The following is an 18,729-nucleotide window of genomic DNA, read 5'->3' as shown; positions in this document are numbered from 1 at the left end:
ATATGCTCCTGGAGATCAGTGGAGAAATCACTCCAGAAAGAATGAAGAGCTGAGCCAAAGCAAAAACAACACCCAGCTGTGGATGTGACTGGTGATGGGAAGCAAGGTCTGATGCTGTAAAGAACAATATTGCATAGTAACCTGGAATGTTAGGTCCATGTTTCAAGACTCATTGGAAATGGTGAAACAGGAGATGGCAAGAGTGAACGTCAACATTTTAGGAATCAGAGACCTAAAATGGACTGGAATGGGTGAATTTAACTCAGATGATTATTATATCTACTACTGTGGGCAAGAATCCCTTAGAAGAAATGGAGTAGCCATCATAGTTAACAAAAGAGTCCGAAATGCAGTACTTGGATGCAAGCTTAAAAACAACAGAATGATCTCTGTTCATTTCCAAGGAAAATGATTCAATATCACGGTAATCCGAGTCTATGCCCCGGCCAATAATGCTCAAGAAGCTGAAGTAGAACGGTTCTGTGAAGACCTACAAGACCTTTTAGAACTAAAACCCATAAAATATGTCCTTATCATTATAGGGGACTGGAATGCAAAAGTAGGAAGTCAAGAAACACCTGGAGTAACAGGCAAATTTGACCTTGGAGTACAGAATGAAGCAGGGCAAAGGCTAATAGAGTTTTCCCAAGAGAACGCACTGGTCATAGCAACACCCTCTTCCAACAACTCAAGTGAAGACTTTACACATGGACATCACCAGATGGTTGACGCCAAAATCAGATCGATTATACTCTTTGCATCCAGAATAGGAGAAGTTCTATATAGACAGCAAAATGGCTCAGATCATGAAGCCCTTATTGCCAAATTCAGACTTAAATTGAAGCAAGTAGGGAAAACCACTAGAACATTCAGGTATGACCCAAATCATATCCCTTATAATTATACAGTGGAGGTGAGAAACAGGTTTAAGGGACTAGATCTGATAGAGTGCCTGATGAACTATGGATGGAGGTTCGTGACATTGTACAGGAGACAAGGATCAATACTATCCCCAAGAAAAAGAAATGCAAAAGAAGCAAAATGGCTGTCTGAGGAGGTATTACAAATTGCTGTGAAAAGAAGAGAAGCGAAAAGCAAAGGAGAAAAGGAAAGATATACCCATCTGAATGCAGAGTTCCAAAGAATAGCAAGGAGAGATAAGAAAGCCTTCCTCAGTGATCAAAGCAAAGAAATAGAGGAAACAATAGAATGGGAAAGACTGGAGATCTCTTCAAGAATATGAGAGATACCAAGGGAATATTTCATGCAAAGATGGGCTCGATAATGGACAGAAATGGTATGGACCTAACAGAAGCAGAAGATATTAAGAAGAGGTGGCAACAATACACAGAGGAACTATACAAAAATGATTTTCACGATCCAGATAACCACGACTGTGTATTCACTCACCTAGAGCCAGACATCCTGGAATGTGAAGTCAACTGGGCCTTAGGAAGCATCACTACAAACAAAACTGGTGGAGGTGATGGGATTCCTGTTGAGCTATTTCAAATCCTAAAAGATAACGCTGTGAAAGTGCTGCACTCAATATGCCAGCAAATTTGGAAAACTCAGCAGTGGCCACAGGACTGGAAAAGGTCATTTTTCATTCCAATCCCAAAGAAAGGCAATGCCAGAGAATGCTCAAACTACTGCACAATTGCGCTCATCTCACACGCTAGTAAAGAAATGCTCAAAATTCTCCTAGCCAGGCTGCAACAATATGTGAACCGTGAACTTCCAGATGTGCAAGCTGGGATTAGAAAAGACAAAGGAACCAGGGATCAAATTGCCAACATCTGTTGGATCATCAAAAACGCAAGAGAGTTCCTGAAAAACATCTACTTATGCTTTACGGACTATGCCTTTGACTGTGTGCATCACCACAGACTGGAAAAGTTTGAAAGAGATGGGAATACCAGACCACATGACCTGCCTCTTGAGAAATCGGTATGCAGGTCAGGAAGCAACAGTTAGAACTGGACATAAAGCAACAGAGTATTTCCAAATAGGAAAAGGAGTATGTCAAGGCTGTATATCGTCACCCTGTTTATTTAGCTTACATGCAGAGTACAGCATGAGAAACGCTGGGCTGGATGAAGCACAAGCTGGAATCAAGATTGCCAAGAGAAATATCAATAACCTCGGATATGCAGATGACACCACCCTTACGGCAGAAAGCAAAGAAGAACTGAAGTGCCTCTTGATGAACGTGAAAGAGGAGAGTGAAAAGGTTGGCTAAAGCTCAACATTCAGAAAACTAAGACCATGGTATCTGGTCCCTTCGTTTCACGGCAAATAGATTGGGAGACAGTGGAACCACTGGCAGACTTCTTTTCGGGGGCTCCAAAATCACTGCAGATGGTGATTGCAGCCATGAAATTAAAAGATGCTTACTTCTTGGAAGAAAAGTTATGACCAACCTAGACAGTATACTTTGCCAACAAAGGTCCATGTTGTCAAGGCTATGGTTTTTCCAGTAGTCATGTATGGATGTGGGAGTTGGACTATAAAGAGATCTGAATGCCAAAGAGCTGATACTTTTGAACTGTGGTGTTGGAGAAGACCCTTGAGAGTCCCTTGGACTGCAAGGAGATCCAACCAGTCCATCCCAAAGGGAATCAGTCCTGAATATTCACTGGAAGGACTGATGTTGAGGCTGAAACTCCAATACTTTGGCCATCTGATGCGAACATCTGACTCATTTGAAAAGACCCTGATGCTGTGAAAGATTGAAGGCAGGAGAAGGGGATGAGATAGTTGGATAGTATCACCGACTCAATGGACATAAGTTTGAGTAAACTCTGAGAGATGGTGAAGGACAGGGAGGCCTGGTGTGCTGCAGTCCATGGGGTCACAAACAGTCGGACATGACTGAGTGACTGAGCTGAATGGATAGTGAATTGTTACCTGGGAGTTAGTGTTTCTTGTGCTTGTTCATCGTCTTCATCTTCATAAATTTCTGCAAACAAAATCAAAAATATCCAGTCAGCCTCTAGTCACTTCTCCCACTGCAAACACAGGGACTCATATGGTCACAGAGTCATAAATATTTACGTATGAGTTAATACTGTACGGAAGTTTTAATGTATTGTCTTTAAACAACTGCCCAAGCATGGATTTCTGATCCAACAGGCGGCCTCTTTCTAAACTGGGAGATCATCCTCAGGACACCTTCTGCTTGAAATTGGGCAAACATTTGAACTGTCTTTTCTTCCTTATTATCACCTCACATTGTCCACCTTCCATCTCCACTCCCGCAAATGTTTCATCCATCCTGCCACAAATTCCGCCAAAGACACAGCCTCTATAAACCTTCTCAGGTCTCACAAGATGCCCTCCTTTCTCTAAGCAGAACAACCACGTCCCACATCCCTCCATCTGGGAACATCCTGGCCCTTCAAGGGGGCTTTTGTGTGTTCTCTGGGAAAGTCTCTCCATGGAAAGTGAGTGCTCCAGTTTAAATCATTTTCCCAGCACCAACTCTATCAAGTACCTAACCAACACGACAAAGTGAACGGTTTTCTTTTTTCTGCAGTATATTTGTAAATATTCCCAAATTTAATCATTATAGCTACCATCAACAGATTATTCGTCCATTTTACAGATGAGAAAACAGTTACTAACATAAGAAAAATCAAGCATTCTCACATAGTTAAACACACAGCACTCAGCCTGGAACCTGGGAACTTCCAAGCTTCATCTAGGGCTCTATTCACTCTCACAAGCGGCCTCCTGTCACCTCCTCCTTTCTGGGCTTTAATGCTGGCTGGACGTGGCCTCCTGCCCCAGTGGCCATGGTCCATCAGGGAGGAAGCAGACCATTGGGATACAGTGACCTCCACCCTGTGCATTTCTCCTCTGTCCTCTTAGACAATCCTGCTCCTACATAGACCCAAATAGGACATGAAACAGGAAAGCTGATAAACATTCCCAGTGGAGGTGTTCATCTTATCTACTGGGGACCTAGGAGAGGATCAGTGCTATCAGGGCCTGTGGCCCCCTCACCTGGACTGAACTTGCAGGCAAGGCGCTCTGCCAATCGGTATCCCTCAGACAGGCTCTCTCGGAAGCCCTGCCCCTGGTGGTTGTCCAGGTCATTGTGGGTGAGGAGGTCCTTGAGGCGCTGCTTGAGCAGGACAGAGTCATCTTTCCCATCCCGTAGTGTCTGCCGTAACTGGGTCAGCTCTCGTGCCTGACTTCGAATTAGGACATCACATGTCCTAAGTGGAACATAAGACACAATTGTAAAAGACAGGGATTTCGGTGAGAACATCCCCAAGGAGACCTCGAAACAGAATTCTGGCACATATCTGATGACTGGCTCAGTCACTCAGTCGGGTCCGATTCTTGCGACCCCATGGACTATAGTGCACCAGTCTCCTCTGCCCATCGGGTCATCTTGGCAAGAATACTGGAGTGGCTTGCCATTTCCTACTCCGTATCTGATGACTGGCCTATGACAAAGAGAAAGAAGGTAAACAAAGGTTTCCTCTGTATCAGAAAGTACTCCTGTAAGATTCCGTGACATTCCAGTCATTTTGTCTTTCTATGAAGATAACCTAATGTCTTCCCTGTTGGCTCAGCTGGTAAAGAACCTGACTGACAATTCAGAAAACACAAGAGATGCAGCTTTGATCCCTGAGTCGGGAACATTCCTTGGAGAAGGAAATGGCAACTCATTCCAGTATTCCTGCCTGGAAACTTCATGGACAGGGGAGCCTGGTGGGCTACAGTCCATGGGGTCATAAAGAGTCAGACACTATCGAGTTACACGCATGCATCAGTGGCTTCCTAAATCTGCATCATGAAGATGTCTCTTCGGGTCCTCACTCGGCCATGCTCATTTCAGTAAAAAATCCACAGAGTATTTTCTGTATTTCTGATGTGGCAACACAAAGTACTGTCCAGTGAATGACAGACAGCCAGTCAGAGTTTGGACAAGCATAGCTGGTGTGAATTGGAAAGAACATAAGAATGACGGGGTCAAGAAAGCATTTTAGGATGTAGTCAGTCAGGAGGGGGTTGTGATTAAAGGCAAATAAGGTGGCAACGGCACAACATTGTGAATGAGCCAAATGCCACTGGTTCACTTGAACGCAGTGAATCTCATGATGTGATTCAAGTCATTTGTTTATTTAAAAGCAAGGTAAATCACTTCCTGAAGAATAACTGGAGTCCACAATTCACCAATCGGTGTTCTCCCCCTCGTTTATAATATTGTGCCCTGTGCCTGCCATGAACATTCCTGCCCTCCTTACCTCAGCCTTTCATCCAGCGTTGGCTTCTCTGCCAGCTTCTTTGCTGGCCTCTGCACCTCAAACATCAGCTTCTCCCCCAGCACGGATTCAACGATGTCCTTACATGCTTCACACTCTGAGGAAAGAGACACACTGCCTCAGGGAGAGCTGACCTTGCCGCTGTGGTCACTGCCTTCAAGGGAACAGGATGGGCCACCTCAGTGGTGGCTGTAACTCCTTCTCCATTCTCTATGGAGAGATTTCCACATCTGATTCCCCAGCGACCGAACCGAGGGGATCCCCATTTTAGAGCTGAGGAAAGAGAAGCTCCTAGGCACAGAACCTAACTAGACAAGATGAACTGCCATTTCACAAAGTCAGAATGCACACCCCCTGAGACTGACCCTGAATCCTGGGCCACAAAACCAAGACCTGCAGCCTCTTAGACGAGACACTGAGCAGGGGCCTGGGGTGGCGATTCCTGTGTGGTTGGGAAGGCTCCTAGGACTACAGGACTGCTGGTTCTCTCATGCTGGCATTTCAGTAACAAACAAGAGTCTCAAGGCATAAACCTCACCTGGACATGCTTTGTGAAATAGAATACATGAAACCATAAGGACCTGAAAGAGAGATGCCCAAACACTGAGAAAGCCTGTGTTATTAGAAACAGTAGAACTATGAACCAAGTGTATTGACACTGAGCCAGGCACGACTGTCAGGGCTTTGTCAGATTCACTCAGTATTCACTACAACTCAAACGATAGTTACTATTACAGCAACAGACAGACAGAGAAGGAAACAGAGGCACAGAAAGGTTCCCAACAGGCTTGTGAGCCCAGGAGACCTGGCCCAGAGTCCATGTCTGTCACACTGTGCTGTGGGGACCTCCACGCCAGGGTGCTGGTGAGACATTTCTTCTTCACCAGCCTCACAATTTCTTTCTTAGAGTTTTGCTACTATCATAAGGAGCAGTGTAAATAAAACTTAGCTTCTCCTTTCCCCAAAGCTCATCCTTTCACTTTCTTAAATAGTAGGCTTTACTTCTTACTTGTCTCTGTGTCAGTCATTTTGTATTAACTCCCTCATTGCTTCATTGAAAATGACTGTAGGAAAGTGACACAGACACAAGTGGTCAAGATTCCTCTCATCCCCTTGTTATGCATGTACCCTGGTCATGACTTCTTTCCTTACTCCAGGCCCCTCTCACTGAACAGGCAAAAATGATTCCAACTGCCAGGCTGCCTACGTGTGCAAAGGGCTCCTCACACTCTGCCTGGGTTTTTACTGGGGCTGGTTTTCTCTCCCACTTAGCACCATCCTCATGTTGGTCACACCTCTTATAGCACAGACTCAGGGTTCCCCGGGCTACTGGTCAACCTGTATCACTGAAGTTTCACCAGCTCAAGTGGGGAGAGAGGGGAAAGTGAAGATTGTCTGATTTCACCAGAAACACCTTCATTATTGCCACAGAGTGTCAAATGGCTTTCTTGGACTCAGGAAGGAGAACCTGCTCACTCAGAAAGCACGGCTTCCTTCTCACCACGGAGCCTCTGTCTTGATGGCATCCCAGAGACCACGGTTTCAATGAGAAGCAGACTCATCCTTAAGCTCCTTTAAATCATATTCCCTGCTTCTCACAGTGTCTAACCACACGTTACCCCGGTGTAACTAGCACAAGACTTTGCCAACGGAACCTCAGGGAACCTCAAACTGATGGAGTTCATCAGTCCCAGAGGTTTAGCCAAGAGGCAGGCAGGATCAGATACAGAACAGAAAAGATTCCAGTCAACACAGCTTAGTTTGCACCCGAGAGACACAGGAACTCCTGTGCCTGCACCAGGAATCACTGTCTGGAATTTTAACTCTAGTCTCACCCTACACATCACTAAAAACTTGGAAAAGTGCCTCCACTCCTTGTGCCTCAGTTTTCCCAGCCTCAGGAAACTGAAGGCAAAAGAGCCACTACTATCTTTCCTGGCTTGTCGTCAGAATGGAATTCAAAACGACAAAGGGAAAAGGAGCCCAATTCTGGGGACTTATAGTTTCTTAGAGGAAAGACAGTGATCATTCATTGCTTGGGTGACCATGACCCCAGAAACTTACTGTTTTTCTGCAGCTGGTTGGCCAGGGAGTAAACAGTAGCTTCGGATATGAGGAGTTTCTCTTTGACGTCTCTGAAGTCCTGCTTGTACTTTGCCAGCTCCAACAAAAGCTCCTGGTTGACTTCCGTGACGCTACATTCTGCACTCAGATTCGATAAAGAGGGAAGACATACTGCCATGGTGACATTTGGTAGAAGGGGTAGAAGCCAGGGGTGGGGAGGAGACACCCAGTATATGGGGGATTAAAGACAAGCAAAATCACGTCGCTTTAATCAGCACTGAGGGAATGACAAAAACTGGAATTCCTGACTTGCTATTGGGAACAACTAGAGGGTTCTCTACTACAAGAAGAAGTTGAAGATGCTAGAGCTCAGAGCCAAAGGTGCCGTGTGCGGCTCAGACTCAGACAGGAGTGAAGGAGGGGGACAAAGCCTGCTAGGTGACCATCTGGAGTTGCCATAACAGAACTGGTCGGGGGAGGGGTTCATGGAATCTTCGGGGCCCCTGCCTTCCAGGTGCCTAGGCCTTGACCGTTTGTGGCCATCACCACTGATAGCACCCAAGCCCTCAGCAGCCACTCTTAGGTTGTCTACCACTGACCTATCTCCTTCCAAAAACTATCTAAGCTGAGTTCCCATTGTTCATTCTTCTGTGTATAAAAAGATTCGAGGGAGAAATACTTGGCCAGCAGGTCTTAAATGTCTGTCGGGCTGTCATAAAGTCACCTCAGTTCAGTACATTTCAGTCGCTCAGTCATGTCCAACTCTTTGCAACCCCGTGGACTGCAGCACACCAGGCCTCCCTGTCCATCACCGACTCCTGGAGTCCACTCAAACTCAGGTCCATTGAGTCGGGGATGCCATCCAACCATTTCATCCTCTGTCATCCCCTTCTCCTCCTACCTTCAATCTTTCCCAGCATCAGGGTCTTTTCCAGTCAGTCAGTTCTTTCCCTCAGATGGCCAAAGTATTGGAGTTTCAGCCTCAGCATCAGTCCTTTCAATGAATATTCAGGATTGATTTCCTTTAGGATGGACTGGTTTGATCTCCTTGTAATCCAAGGGACTCTCAAGAGTCTTCTCCAATACCACATTTCCAAAGCATCAATTCTTCGGCACTCGCTTTCTTTATAGTCCAACTCTCACACGCATACATGACCACTGGAAAAACTATATCACCTCATCTCTTTAAACAGATCTTAAGGCTTTTCCACAAGTGAAGGATGTCAAACTTGTAGCCTGTCATGAACTTCTTCTGTAGGTATTCTCCAGTTTAGTCTGTGTCCTAAAAACTGTAGGATAAAAATCAGAGTACAATTTAAGTGATTAAATAATCTTTAAACATATATTCTGTCCCATCTCAGAATTCTTTTGCTGCATCCCGTTGTTATGTTAATTTCTTCTCTTTACTGGGCAACATGTTGGCTTCAGAATAAACTTAAATATAACATCCCTACCTTCTAAATTCTTCCTCTGGGTCTGGGTTGTTCTATTTTTTTTAAATGTTACTAAACACTGCACTTCATACTTTCATTATGTATTTCATTGAGCCTCACAAGAGCTCTTTCCAAGCTGTCAAAGTGACTAAGAGTTTCTGTGGATGTCCTTGAAAACATGGTGTGCTTGTGCTCAGTAACTTCATCCTTGTCTGATGCTTTGCGATCCCAGGACTGTAGCCCGTCAGGCTCCCCTGTCTATGGGGATTCCCCAGGCAAGCATACTGGAGTGGGTTGCTATGCCCTCTTCCAGGGGAGCTTCCTGACCCAGGGATCAAACCCACATCTCCTCTGTCTCCTGCATTGCAGACTGATTCTTTACCATGAACCACTGAATACATGGGGTGCCTATCTGTTTAGGAAAGATTTGACTGCCTCGTGCTATTGTTCTGTGCTCATTCAGCTCACCCACACATTGAACAGACCAGGGTTCCAGAGCAGTGTTTGTGGCACACAGTTTGATCCATCTCTTGGAGTTTTCCTCATGCCACTGACCTGTGGTTATATTCCAAAAACAGAGCATGGTGAAGTTCAAGGTCGTAGGGCAGGGATCATGATGATCCAAAGGGAATTTAAGCATTGTGTTCAGCAACACAGAAGCTGAGTTTGAGGAGAGACAGGCAGGCCCTCGGATAGTGATGGTCTGAACCAACTCCTCACTTCCTCAGCATCTCGTCCTACCCGGGTCTTGTGAGTCAGAGACTTGGGGAACCTGTACAGCATCCGTCTCTTCAGTTGAGCTGTTGCTCTACCTGGATGGAGGGTGAAATGGGGATGACAACAGGCCACTGGGCATTTGTTCATGTTAAGGTAAGAGATGCAAAACTGGAAAAACTACTTATGAAAGCTAATCTTCCCCACACCCCACGTGGTCCTCCCACTACAATGATTCATGATACTCGGGGCGTGAGACTCAGCAAAGGCTTTAGGGAAATCTATTTTCCGGTTGCTGTGGGGCCTGACATTCTGTGGGGGAAAGAAAAACGTGTCAAGTTTCTTCATTTTAAATGTGATGAAACCAAAAAAGCTCACAAAACATATCTGACTTGAGGTCAAACAGGGATGAATTTTGCCATGCTCCAGAAGTATATAACAGGTAGAGTTCCTTGACTGACACCGTGCCAGGCATTTCACACATATTATGATACTTTCTTTCATCGTAATCATTCAAGGTAACACCACTGTTGTAGAGTTACATAAAATAATTTATTAGACCAAAGTTAAAATTGAAAAAAAAAAAAAAAAAAAAACAGTTTATCAAGCCAAGTTAGCTATTGCTTTGCATTTTGTCGGTAGGAGAAACCTATTGTTTTTATCCTGCCTTGGCCCCATTTCATACTCTTTTTCTCTGTGACCTGACTTTATTCCTAGAGCCCTACCTTTTTTCAACTAAACCATTTCTATGCACTGAGCAAAAGCAGAAGTGAAGGCTGGGCCCTTCTAAATGCCTCCTCAGTGCTTATGTGTTTCAGGACACCAGACACCATCTGGAGGAAAGAGCAGCCTGTCGGTTAGAATGTGTGCTGTGCTACGCTGCTTGAGTCCTGCCCGACTCTTTGTGATCCTCTAGCCCTCCAGCCTCCTCTGTTTATGGAATTTCCCAAGTAAGACTAGTGGAGTGGGTTGCCATTTCTTCCTCCAGGGAATCTTCCTGACCCAGGGATCAAAACCGTGTCTCTTGTGTGTCCTACATTAGCAGGCGGGTTCTTTACCACTAGCGCCCCTGAGAATCCCATCTGTTAGAATGGGCAGCTGCTTTCCCAGCCCACTGAAGTTAGCAGGATGTCCCAGGACAGGAAGGGACCACTTCCCTTCTACTCAAGGATCTTTTCTCTCAGTGACTGTGCTCTATTGGGCCGAACTCTCCTGAAATGGAATGTTCTTGCTCACTTTCTGGTTTCTTGTTACGTTGAGTATTTACAAAATTTTCTAACAAATACCTTTGTTGAAGTTTGCATTTATAGCAATACGAGTTATTTTTCAAAAAGTGGCAGCTTGGAGAAGACTGATCCCATCAATGAGCAAACAGGGTGAATTTAGCTTGCACTCAAAGCCAGACTTGAATTTAAAATTAGGGCTCTCACTCTCCTCAGGGTGGATAGTCAGGTGCCACAGGCGTGTGTCCCCAGGGAATGTGTCTCTGCTGTAAACTAGAGAAGAGTTAAATGGGGTCAGATGGGCCTAGTCCTTCAATTCTAGAGTCTTCCAATAGTTCTCTGCTTTAGTCACTGGAGTGGAAACACCCTTCTTCTTCTGTTCTGTCCTACTTCTGTGTTTGGGGTAAAAGGTATACAGCTCAGTGTGTTCTGTCCCCAAGCTGATCATTGTAAGAATCACCTGGGAGAGTTAGTCCCAAACAAGTGCACAGTCCTCACCTGTAGCAAGTGTGACTCAGCGAGTTGAGGTGGGACCTGGAGTCTCTTTGTTAAAGGTGCTCAGGTGTGCACTTAGCTTTACCCGCTGGTTTCACTGACCTCCCTCATGATTCGAGGGGATGATTATTACATTTATGGTACTTCTAGTGTTCAAAATTGACTGGTGCCAAAAAGATAACTCTCTGGTGCTTTGCAGATGAGGAAACTGAGGCACACAGAGGGTCTCTAACGGGCCGAGATCCCCTTGCTGTAAGTGCTGGAGCCACATCCGGGTAACGACCCTTCTCCTCCGAAACCCCATCCCACATTTTCCAGTTCACTTTTGTCTCAGATTCTTCCAAGTAGCTGTTTCCTTCACCTATACTGCATTTCTACCAAGAACTTCCCAAATGTATTAATCATCTCTCGATACTTTTTTTCACAACAGATATTTTGCAGAAAAGTCTATCACCACCCCGTGATGCATATTGGTGACTTATTAAGAAACTGAATATGGGTGTGGGTAACTTTGTTACTCTTCCCTCTTTCCTTCAGCAGTTTGTGTTCTGTTTACTTACACCAGTATAGTGTCTTAACTGCTATAGTTTTAACCTGAGTTTTGAAATCTAGTAGAGTAAATCCTCCAGCTTAATTCTCCTTCAGTGTGTCTTGGCTAACTGAGATACTTTGATTTCCACTTACATGTTATAATTAGTGTGCAAAATATACCCCCCGCAAATGCCAGCTGCAATACTATTCAGAATAACAAGGATTTGACATTCTAAAAATATTGTCTTCCAATCTATGACTATAACGTATATTCTATTTATGTATGTCTTCTTTAATTTCTCTCAGCAATAGTTTTCAGGAGTCATCACTACCTGTATTCTTAAGCATTAAATGATCATGGGTGTTTATCTCTATTATGTTTTATTGAATTTCATTTCCTAACACTGCTGGTATAGAGAAATGTGGTAGATTTTTATATGAATCCTCTTGACTGCACCATTTAAAAATATGCGACTAAATGCATTTTGATAGATGTACACACTATGGAAGCCACAGCCACAATCAAGATGCAGGGTGTTTCCATCGGTCACAACTTTCCTTGTTCCCCTTTGCAATCCATCACTCCCTCAACTCTTAGCCCCAAGCAACCATTGCCAGTTTAGATGAATTTGCCTTTTTAACAAATTTATAAAATGGAACAGTATACATACTCTTTCTTGTCTGCAAATTAAGCACTCAACACATAGGTAAGAGATGATGTGTATAAAACCTCAAAATTGTAAATGCAGAAGAATATTATTATCATCTCTGCTTCAGAAATGAGCCCCATTCTCCTGGCCCCTCATAAGAATGAAGATCTCTAATTCTTCTCCAAACACCATTTATGCACCTTATGGCACACTTACTTGGAGGACATCCACGTGTGGGCACTTCCAAGTTGCAGGCTGGGGGTCTAGGGCAGAGCCTCAAGGTCCCATCGTCCTCCTCCTGGGATTGGTGCTCCCAGCAGTATAAAACTCATCCTCCTCCTGGGATTGGTGCTCCCAGAGTATAAACCTCCTCCTCCTCCTCCTCCAGGTTTTGGTGCTCCCTGCAGTATAAACCTAATCCTCCTCCTGGGATTGGTGCTCCCAGCAGTATAAACCTCCTCCTCCTCCTGGGATTGGTGCTCCCAGCAGTATAAACTTCCTCCTCCTCCTGGGATTGGTGCTCCCAGCAGTATAAACCTCCTCCTCCTCCTCCTGGGATTGGTGCTCCCAGAGTGTAAACCTCCTCCTCCTCCTAGCATAAGTGCTCCCAGCAGTATAAACCTCATCCTCCTCCTGGGATTGGTGCTCCCAGCAGTATAAACCTCCTCCTCCTCCTACTGGGATTGGTGCTCCCAGCATATAAACCTCATCCTCCTCCTGGGATTGGTGCTCCCAGAGTGTAAACCTCCTCCTCCTCCTCCTGGGATTGGTGCTCCCAACAGTATAAACCTCATCCTCCTCCTGGGATCGGTGCTCCCAGCGGTATAAACCTCCTCCTCGGCAGGTGCACAAGCTCACTGTGGACTAAGCTACTCTCCTGGTCCTTCCTGCTCAGCTCAGGTTGCTCCTTGAGAACTCAGGTGATGCTGTGCATTCCTCACTTCCGACTGAATTTTCCAAACTCAACTTGTCCTTATGCTCACCTCCCTTGGCAAACAGCTCCTCGACCATTACCTTGCTGTTCTTTGGGTTGTCTCATCCTCTGAACCTGTTGCTTCCTTTCTTCCATCCCCTCTCTCCTTTCTGTGTTTCCAGTGTGTGGGCCCAGTTGAGGCTCCTATAGGAGACACACAGAGAAGGAACCAAGGTCAGGTCTTGGCTGCAGATCCCAGGGAACATTTAACATGCATCTCAGTCTCTCATGCACTCAGAAAAAACTCAGCAGGAAAGGAATTTGGAGAATTTGAATAACCTTATCTTACAGATGAGGATACTGAGGCCCAGAGAGATATGGAGATTTCGCCTAAGTTCCCACACCCTTATGCAGCATAGCTGCCACACAAACCTTGACCACAAATTTTTGTATCCAAAGGCACCAGGAACCCATGGCTAAATTTCAGGGGACATTTGAACAAACATACTTATTTCCCTTCTTAAAATAAAAATACCTGACGGACATGTCCCCAAAAGAATTTCATCTCTTTTCAATAATCCTATATTTTTATACTTGGCATTCCTTTCTTTCTCCAGGGTATCTTCCTGACCCAGGGATTGAACGCCGGTCTCCTGCATAGCAGGCGGATCCTTTACCATCTGAGTCACCAGGGAAGCCCAATCTCTTTCCAATAGTCCTAAATTTATACTGTTTTCCACCTTGGTGGACACAATGGGACCAAGGAATGCATGAATATTAACTACATCACAGTCTTTATTTAAAAATTAGATGTGACTCTCTAAAACATCTGGCTCCTGTGCTAGAGGCCATATTTTTGAGAGCCAGGTACTCTCTGTGCCTTAGTCAACCTTCCTCTCCAGAGCCTCTTCAAAGCCTGCCACAGAGAACATTCAGTAAATGCTTGTCAAGCAGACCAATACTAGTTACCAGGAATCACTAACTCTTACTGATGTCTTCTACTCCCTACCCTATATCCATCAATCCTGCCCTGTGTCTATGTGAAAACAATGAAAGCACAGCCCTGGCGACATAAGTCCAAGATGCAAATTCCAGCTCCACTAAAATACCAAGTCTGCTTTACATGATGATTTCATCGCCCTCTTTGAGCACATGGATCTCATGTATAGTGGAGAAGGATGGATCGTGTAAAATCGAGAAAGTGGTACTAACCTTGGATGATTGACTGTGATATCATACAGGAGAGAGGCCCCATTCCCTGGGTGCTGGCTGCACAGTATAGGAAATCTACAGCAGAGACACTACAGGGCATGTTAGAAACATGGGGATAAGGCTTGAGAAACTGCATTTCAGACAAAAATTCCAGGGAGACTCTCATGAAGGAAAAGCCCCAACATTAAACAAATGGCCCAGAATGAAGACCTTGAAATCCTAGCAGCAACAAGCATGACTCAGCTTAAGTAAAGCAAGTCCCTTGTCAAGGTGGCTTCTCAAGGGGAAATGTCTCCTTTGCAGGATGGTGCCCGACCCTGCCCAGTCCCACTCTCTTCCAGGACAGAACTGGGCAGCAGTGGCCAGTGGTACGTGATGAAACCTCAGGAAGTGAGCATAACTGGGGACCAATCCTCAGGCCCCTCCATGTGCCAGCTTCACTCCAAGCCCACAGGTAAACACAAAGCTGGTAGGTCAGCCTGTAGGATCTACCCCTTTCCCACCAGGGCATCCTCTCCCATTCCTCCTCTAGTCCCTGCTCACAGAGTGAGGTAAAGCAAAGGCCCTGGCAGTGCCAAGTCCTTCCCAGTGCACCCCTCATCCTCCCCACCCTGGGCCTCGGGGCAGAGCAGGGATGTGAAAGTCAGTGACTACCTACCTCTGTGCTCTCACGGTCACATCCTTCTCAGTCCCGCACCCTGGTCCCGCCGCAGCCCACTCTCAGACCCTTCCAGAATGCCAGGTGCCAACATCTGCAGAACATTCTTCCATCATCAAGAGTTATTACAGAAAGGGGGGGTTGTTTCTGCACAGAAATTAGCAAGGAAAAAAATCAGGGTTAAATTATGGCCCAACCCCTTTTCACACTGTGGGGTCAACATCTTTTTAGGTTACAATTTAGGAACATTCCTAGGAATGGGCTCAACTGATTATGGCAAAGCTTTAAAGTCCAAGGTAAAAGGCTTAGTTTTTTACTTTGAAGCCACTGCTAACACTTCACATTTTTCTTCAAAGTGGCTGCTAGAGAATGCATTGGTGTTTTAAATAAATGTAGAGAATGCCTGCCTTATGGATAATCTTTCCCTTTAAGTTTCATCTTTTTCCTTATTACCAAGTTCTCTTTTAGATCAATAAGACCCAATGATTTTCTTTTATGTTGTTTCCTAAAGAAAAATATGTCGAAATCAAATTGCTGCTTTCAGCCCAATATTATGCAGTGAAATCAACTTTTTAGGTGGCATCTTTCCATCATTTTTTCATGGAGTGACATAGGAACCCTGGAACCCATGACTGGCCTCAGGATTCCTTTACTGGAAAGCTCAATCAGAGGCAGACCCCACATGTCCTCTGACCTTGAGAATCAACTGAACTGCATTTCTCCCCAGTCCTGACATGGCAAAAAGGAGAGAGAAGTGGGGTCAAGAGAGAAGATGATGACAAAGTGAGAGTGAACTGAGAAGTCAGGGGAGGTTTCTGATTAGGGTGGGAGGACCGATGGGGATGGAATCTAGAGGGATGTTCATTGAGAACCTGTGCTCCCACAGGTGGACCAGAAATTTCCTCTTGGAAGGTCAGCACAGGTCAGGAGTCACCTGTGCATTCTGATACAGACGGTGACAGTTTGCTCTGATCGGTGCAGTGGATTCCTTACCTCCAAATTAGTCCTTGCCTTCTTCAAAACATCGTGTGTCCTGGTCACTGAAACAACAAAACAGTTCCCAAAGGCAGAAATTACCAGCGGGGTCCACATCTGACTTGGGTGTGTGTGGTCTAAAGTTTGTCTTTCTGGCCACTCAGCTTGGGGTCTCCTGCTCCCCTTCACCCCTCACATCTCCTCCTCTGCCTCTATGATTACTGATGGCACAGGAGGTTCAGGGATGTCACATCAGTCTCCCCCATCACCTGGCCTCTCTGGTCACTGTCCATTCACAGCACAAGTGGGGAGCCTGGAAGGCCCCCCAATTTCCTGTCCCATTCCCTGTCCCAGGGCACCCACACTGGCTGAAGATGAACTGCTCCATGCTCTCCTTCTGCTGGTTGGCGGTCTTCAGGCGCTCACATGTACTCTGAAGGAGACTCTCCTGTTTGGATAGTTTGGTTCTCAGTTCCAGAAGCTCCTTTTTCATGGACTCTCCCTGGAAAGAAACATAGGTGTTCTGTCAGTGGTCAGAAGGCCTAAAGCACCCTGTGATTTGTGGCTCTTTACAACCACAAACAGGATTCTACAATCTTCTCAAGTATTTCTGGACCAGATTTCCCTGCCTCTAAAACCCTCCAGCAGGTGATGGCTCAGGATGGGCCATGAGGTGGGAACACTGAGGACCTGGAAGCTCCTGTGCAAAGGAGCACAGGCCACACTCCAACTGCTGCAGAGAACCTGAGTCCAGGCCACACTGAAACTCCCAGCTGTAAGTAAGAGCTCTGATTTAGTGCTGACATAGTTATATCACTTGGGTATCAAAACTCGGTCATTAGGAATATTATGCCTGGGGAGACAGGGCTGGCCTGAGACAGTCTACAAGTCTGTAAATATATCTGCCAACCTCAGGATGGCAAAATACTTCCTCCTTGGAAATAGCAAAGTTGGATCCTCTAAAGTTATCATTGATACCAGTCTGGAGTGAGAAGCCTAGGAGGGATTTGGAAATCTACCTAATCCAAGATCATCAACCAGAGTGGCCTGAGATTTGAAAGCGCCTGGGGGAGGCTGACTCTCATCAGGCTTGACCCAGAGACACAGGTTTAAGTGGAAATTGTTCTGGGATTTCAGTGGGTGAGTAAAAAGGGCTGGTCCACTCCTGGTGACATTCTGTGATCCTGTCTGCCTGTGTGGACCTGGGGGTGAGTGGGAGTGGGCTCAGGATGGAAAAGGAGGAGGTGTTGATGTTTTGAATGGCCCTGAACGCAGCTCAGCTGAACTTCAGAAAGTTAAAGGGATGGAACATTTGTGGGTTACCAGGGTTCTCATGTCTCTGCCTCTTCTGTGTTCTTTTCTTCTCCTGTTTGGCTCCTTATCCTGGGGCTCAGGCTGTGAGGAGAGGGATGTTTTCAGACCTGCACAGAGAGCGCTCACCACAGAGGAGAGGTCTCCCTCCAGGGACACACGCCTCAGGTCGCCTTCTCCCAACTGCCCATTTGGCTCCTGATCTTCAGGCTCTGCAGGCCGAGGAGTTAGAAGGCTAGTTAGGGGGCAGAACCGGTAGAGGACGCTGGCTTCTTACCACTTTGCCCACAAGGGCAGGGCCAGGGGAGCTTAGAAAGGCTGCTCGCCAGAACGTGGTGAGGAGGGAGGCCGACTCCTCCAGCCGGTGGTGCAGGGCGGTGGCGCTGCTCCTCAGCTCCTGGATGCCTTCGCTGCCCACCACCTGGGAAAGGGGGCGGTAGCCATGGGCATCCCTGTGGCTGAGAGAGCACAGGCCTCGGCTTCCTTTGTGAGCGAGGTACGGCCACAGGCTTGCTTGAACCTGTGAGACTTTTTCTAACCTGGAAGCCGAGGTTCTCTGACTCAGCAAGGGCCTCCCACTTTGTGAGAGTTCATTTGATTCCACACTTTTTAGCTTTTAGTCCTGCTTCGTGCTCTGGAGTTCTAAGGTCCCTATTTTTGCACCCCCACCGCCCTTCCCTAAATCCACTGCCCTTCCCTAAATCCAGGCCTTATGCTTCAATTGGGCTGCACCATTTGTAGCTCGAAGGACTGAGAGCTGCTCCCTTTACCTGGCATGTTCTCCTTTCCAGAGAACTGCACATCCCCCAGGGGCGCCCTAACCCCCATGAGCCTGTCACCTTCCTTCTGGGATAATCGCCACTTCTGGGTTCACTCCGTCACACCCACGGCACTGCCAGCACTGTGCCTGGAGCCCCTTGTTGCCTTTGTTGACTCAGGTGTGGGCCTCCCTCTCACGTGTGGGGGCTCCTGGAGCTCGACTGCACAGCGGCTGGTACCTAGGTCTTCCCTGGGGAAAGACTCTGAGAAGCCTTGTGGCCTGCTCTCCTCCTGCTCGGCCTGAGCAGAGAAGTCCAAGGCTGCCACTCTCCTCACCCCTTCCACACATCTGACCCATATGGATGAATATTCTCAATTCCCAGGAAACTGATGAAGTGATTTTATCCTGCCCACAAATGATCATATCCCAGTGTGACTTTAGCAGATAATAAGCTACCAAACAGCACTGCAAGGATGCTGATGCTTAACATGCTCTACTGATGAGGATGGCA

General features: G+C 46.3%; 2 protein-coding genes across 2 annotated transcripts in view; both read right to left on the bottom strand.

Annotated features, from left to right (window-relative positions):
• The window catches only part of LOC148778266 (NBPF family member NBPF4-like), a 38,983-nt gene extending 26,162 nt beyond the window's left edge, over positions 1 to 12,821 (bottom strand). The window contains exons 1-6 of the mRNA XM_088832974.1: positions 10,777 to 12,821; positions 9,332 to 9,588; positions 7,344 to 8,632; positions 5,262 to 5,376; positions 4,009 to 4,223; positions 2,911 to 2,962 (exon numbers count right to left, since the gene is read on the bottom strand). Coding sequence (XP_088689100.1) covers positions 2,911 to 2,962; positions 4,009 to 4,223; positions 5,262 to 5,376; positions 7,344 to 7,521 — 560 coding nt within the window. The 5' untranslated portion in view covers positions 7,522 to 8,632; positions 9,332 to 9,588; positions 10,777 to 12,821. The remainder of the gene's footprint in view (positions 1 to 2,910; positions 2,963 to 4,008; positions 4,224 to 5,261; positions 5,377 to 7,343; positions 8,633 to 9,331; positions 9,589 to 10,776) is intronic.
• Positions 12,822 to 13,000: 179 nt separating this feature from the next.
• LOC129549542 (uncharacterized) lies at positions 13,001 to 18,286 on the bottom strand. Its single transcript, XM_055416776.2, has 8 exons — positions 18,191 to 18,286; positions 17,736 to 18,071; positions 17,471 to 17,542; positions 16,511 to 16,649; positions 16,166 to 16,212; positions 15,173 to 15,319; positions 14,515 to 14,603; positions 13,001 to 13,506 (listed from the first exon to the last, which is right to left on the bottom strand). Exons 1-6 carry the CDS (start codon positions 18,284 to 18,286, stop codon positions 15,200 to 15,202), a joined length of 810 nt encoding a protein of 269 aa, XP_055272751.2. The 3' UTR covers positions 13,001 to 13,506; positions 14,515 to 14,603; positions 15,173 to 15,199.
• Between the last annotated feature and the right edge of the window lie 443 nt (positions 18,287 to 18,729).

The sequence above is a fragment of the Moschus berezovskii genome, chromosome 3 (genome assembly GCF_049115385.1).
Source record: "Moschus berezovskii isolate FMDL1 chromosome 3, NW_MosBer_1.0, whole genome shotgun sequence".
Taxonomy (NCBI): domain Eukaryota; kingdom Metazoa; phylum Chordata; class Mammalia; order Artiodactyla; family Moschidae; genus Moschus; species Moschus berezovskii.
This window is presented reverse-complemented; position numbering and strand designations above follow the sequence as displayed.

What these genes read in the sequence shown, in the direction of transcription:
- LOC129549542 (XM_055416776.2), bottom strand. Translation starts at nt 18,286, where the DNA reads ATGGGGGTTAGGGCGCCCCTGGGGGATGTGCAGTTCTCTGGAAAGGAG. An exon ending in CTGCCCTTGTGGGCAAAGTG is followed by an intron (nt 17,543 to 17,735) that starts GTAAGAAGCCAG and finishes CTCTCCTCACAG; the next exon opens with CCTGAGCCCCAGGATAAGGA. An exon ending in GCAGAGACATGAGAACCCTG is followed by an intron (nt 16,650 to 17,470) that starts GTAACCCACAAA and finishes GTTTCTTTCCAG; the next exon opens with GGAGAGTCCATGAAAAAGGA.